At 55.2% G+C, this 4929-nt stretch overlaps 1 protein-coding gene across 1 annotated transcript; it reads left to right on the top strand.

Annotated features, from left to right (window-relative positions):
- Positions 1-845: 845 nt before the first annotated feature.
- Positions 846-2429, top strand: LOC123124609 (tryptamine hydroxycinnamoyltransferase 1-like). The gene has a single exon (XM_044545197.1). The coding sequence runs from the start codon at positions 885-887 to the stop codon at positions 2235-2237; it is 1353 nt and encodes a 450-aa protein (XP_044401132.1). The 5' UTR covers positions 846-884; the 3' UTR covers positions 2238-2429.
- Positions 2430-4929: the final 2500 nt, after the last annotated feature.

Raw genomic sequence — 4929 nt, 5'->3', positions numbered from 1 at the left:
TTTTCCTCCCGTGAGAGTTACGGTTTTGCTTCCGCGAGAGGCGCGGTTGTGATTTCGTTTGAGGCACGGGCGTGCCTCTTTAGTAAAGGAAAAAAACACATGCTCCCGGTTCGGTTTTTTCGCCCGGTTTTTTTCGTAAAAAAAAGTTCGTCAAAACCTATCAACATGGGATCTAGTTTTGAAGATCTCGACGCAAGAAATCCAGCGGTGAAAGCGGTTTGAGATTTGGACGCACGGTTTGAGAGATAAAACGTTTTGAATAAACGGATCTACGAAAAAGGGAAACTTCCAGGTTGCGACGCAACCTAGGGAGTTGAAGTGATCTTTGCAACGAGTACTTCTCAATTAGTGATTTCATTAAAATAGTCCGTGATCTGAGAGTTCGGTATGCTGATTTTCGAGATTACAAGTTCAGGTTTCATTTAACTTTTGTCTACAAGTTGAAGGTTTATTATGGAACTTTTCCGCGCCAGCCATGCAGCCGTCGTCGTCGACTCGTCGGCACCCAGAAGTCCCAGGCGATCTCTCCCTGCGCGCGCCACCGCAACCTTGACCGCTGCTTTGATCTTGTAGGCATAACTCCATTTCTTGTCCCCCGTGCAGCTGCGACTCTTCGACCTCGATCGGGCACTCGAGTCCTCAGGTGACGCCCTTCGTACGACGTCCGAGGATGCATGCTTGCATGCACGCGCGCAGCGATCGGCACGTGCCAATCAACACGCGCAGCTAAATTACGAGCGAGCAATGCTATATATTCATGTACGTGCCGCCCTACATGCGCGCGCACACACACACACATTCGATACTCGTACAACTGCAGCACTGGTGTACGTACGCACCAGCGATCGTCCTACCGCGAGTGCTACTGGTGTACGTACAGCGTAATGGAGATCATGGGCGTGCAGGTGCAGAGGACGTTCGTTGTGCCCCCGGCGGCCGCGCCCTCCGAGGAGGTGCCGCTCACCGTCTTCGACCTCGCCGCGCCGACCTACCACGTCACGGTGCTCTTCGCCTTCTCGCCGCCCAACCCGACCAACCAGGCCCTCCTCGACGCCCTCTCCGCCACGCTCCCGCGCTTCCCGCTCCTCACCGCCACCATGCGCCTCGACCGCCGGGTCGGCACGCGTCCATGCTTCGTCACCGGGAAAGGCGGCGCGGGCGCCCTCGTCGTCGAGGCCGAGGTGCCGTCCTCGGCGCTCTCCGACCACCTCCCGCTCGCGCCCTCGCCGGGGCACGGGCTGCTCCACCCCGCGGTCCGTAGAGGCGCCGCGCCGCACGTGCTCATGCTCCAGATCAACCGCTTCGCGTGCGGCGGGATCGTCATCGCCTCGTCGTCTCACCACCAGGTCGCCGACGGCCACTCCATGACCATGTTCTTCCACGCCTGGGCCGACGCCGTACGCGGCGACGGCCTCCACGTCGACTGCGCCCCCGTGCCGTACGGCCCCGCGGCCCTCGTGCCGCGCCGCCCGCCCCGCTGCGAGTTCGAGCACCGTGGTGCCGAATTCCTGCCGCTATCGCCGGCGCCTACGAACGACGACGGACGCGAGAGCAAGCCGCCGGCCGAGGTTGATCATCACGTCGACACTTCCGAGATCACCAACATGCTCCTTCACTACACGAGCGAGTTCGTGGCCGAGCTCAAGTGCGCCGCGCACAACAGGTACACGACCTTCGAGACTGTGTCAGCGCACGTCTGGCGGAAGATTACCGCCGCGCGCGGGCTCGCCGACGGGGGCGACGCGCACACGTCGACACGCATCGCGGTGAACGGCCGTGGCCGGCTGGCTGGAACGGGCGCCGTGCCGGCCGCGGGGTTCTTCGGGAACGTCGTGCTCACGGCGATCTCCAGGACACGCGCGGCGGCCCTGGCCACCGGCACCCTCGCGGATGCCGCGGCGCTGGTCCGCGCAGGGGTCCGCGCTGTCGACGGCGGGTACTTCCAGTCGTTCGTCGACTTCGGGGCGCTGCACGGTGACGAGGATCTGGAGCCAGCGTGTGCGGACGAGGCCGGCGTGCTGTCGCTGGACGTGGAGGCCGACAGCTGGCTCCACCTGGACCTGCACCGGTTGGACTTTGGGTGCGGCGGGCGACTCGTCGGAATCCTGCCGGGGAAGGTCCCGCAGGACGGGGTGGTGGTGCTGATGCCCAGCCTGCGGAAAGGGGGAGGCATCGACGTGTTCGTTGCGTTGTGGGAGAAGCATGCCAGGGAGCTCAGCGCCATTGCTTACGCTTAGGCGTGTATGGGTTGAGGATCATCAGAAGTCATGCAATGTCATGGTTCCATATGAGAGGAATGGCTTGGTTTCCTCCTTGTGTTCGATAATAAGAGATAAAAAATGGGGACTAGTTTTTCAACTTCAGGGTGTAGGGACACCCTCTATGAACAGTGCATTAAAAAATAGAAAACAAAAACAAAAAATTCTGAAACTTTGCGACATCAAATATGCTCAAACTTTATAGGTGCTTACAAGTTTTCATGTAGGAAAAACATCGAGGAGCTCTAAACAAGAAAAAATTCCAAAGCACTTTTAGCACTGAAATCAGAAACTCATGGGTACACCTTTCTCTACTTGATAGTTCGTTATGAAAATTTGCAAGAATCTCAAATGTTCGGTCATCTTTGATGTTCGCAAAGTTTCATTTTTTTTGAATTTACTGTTTATAGAGGGTGTCCTTTGGCCTGGGAGCTATCACGTCATTTTTGTAAAAAATGACATGGTTTGATTATGTTTGTGTGTTTGGTTGAAGACACGGGATGTGAAGAATATGATTTTACTCACCTCTTCCGTATGAATGGTGAACAAATATAGCTCCTTCCATGTGAATGGTGAACAAATATAGCTCTTTGCATTCAAATAACATATAATTCAAAATTTCGGCATGATTTCCTTTTTATTTTCAACAAGAAGCACTTAACAAATATATGATCACCTGCATATAACAACACATATAACAGATTTTTCCAGTGTGATATCATATAACAAAATGTTTGCATACTGTAGAAAAATCAACAATGGTAACATATTTACATTCTCAACATCTCGTTCATGAGAGACTTTTCGCGCTTTTCTTGAGCCCGATCTGACATCAGGACTAGAGGAAATTTCTCCAAGACCCGATCGGGAATGGACCTCGGATCTTTGTCTCTGGCCCGATCTGGCATCTGGGCCTTGGGAGCCGCCGCCTGATCCTGACTCAAGGTCGGGTCCGATGAGTGATACTCACAATCGTCCTGACCTAGATTTGACATCGGGGTTGGGGCAAGTGTCTCGTTCTGATCCTCAATCTAGTTTGACACCTAGCTTGTGAAGATCAGCTCCCCGCGGGAATCCGCTGTGTACTCCATGCTACCAAATCTAACGATCCAGCCAGGAGCAAAACTATCTTGACCTTGCCTAGGTGGTCAGTGGAGTCAGCAAAGAGGCGATGCTGCCGATGATGAAGATCTGTCCCGGCACGAAAGTAGCGATGGTCCCAAACTGCTCGCTGATCTTGATTCTCATCGTATCACGGTGACTTCTTTAGCGGGACCTATATGGGCCACCAAATGACGGAGCTAAATCTAGCTGATCTCGGATAGGGGGTTCCGAACTAAGCGTCTAGATGCGATGGTAACAAGGACATGAGGTCTCACCGAGATTCAGGCTCTATAAAGAGACAACACCCTATGTCCTACTTGTGCTTATTACTTGGGATTAGAGTACAAAGTACATATGATCTATCCTGAGATTGTTGTGTCCCTCTATGAGCCCTACCCCTCGGTTTATATAGATACCGGGGGTCTAGGGTTACAGTATCCTAGTCGGCTGCATATAAGGAAACTCACGGGTCTTTCACCATGGCCCACCCCCCTGAACCGACATGAGGTCCATGGTCCGGCCCAAATCCGGGACACATCAGCAAGGAGATGCAATCACGCACAGTCGGGGAGCCACAATGGTGTGCCAACGTGGTGCAACCGATGACAACAGAAGCTACAACCATCGAGGAGGAGTTACAACCGTGGCGGCTGGGAATGCGACGACGTGCCCCACGTGCTGCAGTTGTCCAGGGGCGGCTTCGATCGACGATGCGGGATGTTGGAACCAGCGTCACGAGATACTGGAACCGGCTGCAACGTTGCATCCATAGTCGCCGCGTGCGGGAACCGACTACGGTGACGCTGCATCATAGTCGGCGCGTGCTGGATCCGGCCGCCAGTGTTGTTGTGACCGCGTCACCCGTGTGCTGGAACCGACATCGAGAGACGTTGCGCCCGTGATCATGGTATGTTGGAACCAGATCGATCGCGATGTTGTGATTGTGTCCTTTCTGCTGGAACCGGCGAGGGCTGATGCTCTGTCTGACAATGCGAGAAGCTACGATGGTCCCATGATGATGCTGCGACAGGGCAGGGGTGCAGCGAGTATGCTGCAACCAGGGTGGGCTGATGCTGTGACCGATGGCACACGACAGCTTTGGTGGGAGGATTGAGCAGATGATACCAGAGCAACGATGGGACACGACGGTGATGTGAGGTCCAGTGGCAATGATGTGATGCGGCGAGCGGCAACACACACCACCTTGAGCTCGCCGGGTCATGAGGTGCTGCGAGCGACAACACGGCGTGGCGAGGTCGCTGGTTGGGGAGGTAATGCAAGCGACGGACATGCTCACCTGGTGAGGTGCTGCGAGCGACGAGGGCACGGTGCGGCATTTCTCACGGAGGGATTTTGAGATGGCGTTGGGTGCGATGCGACGAAGCGTGGGAGGAAAAAGATGGAGACAAAACCCAAATCAAACGGCTAAGCGCGAGTGCATCGTACTCCAGAGGGGCCGTTCTAGAACCTAGCCGGTCGACCTAGCAGAGCGCCTGTTTCGTGCACCAGTGGGTTCGACCGCCGGCTCACTCCGGCGCTCTTCCTTTAAAACGGTTTATACACGGAC

The sequence above is a fragment of the Triticum aestivum genome, chromosome 5D, assembly GCF_018294505.1.
Source record: "Triticum aestivum cultivar Chinese Spring chromosome 5D, IWGSC CS RefSeq v2.1, whole genome shotgun sequence".
Lineage (NCBI taxonomy): Eukaryota > Viridiplantae > Streptophyta > Magnoliopsida > Poales > Poaceae > Triticum > Triticum aestivum.
Note: the sequence above shows the minus strand (reverse complement) of the source record. Positions and strands in the feature narration are given on the sequence as shown.

Coding starts and splice junctions, on each gene's coding strand:
- LOC123124609 (XM_044545197.1), top strand. CDS start 885: ATGGAGATCATGGGCGTGCAGGTGCAGAGGACGTTCGTTGTGCCCCCG.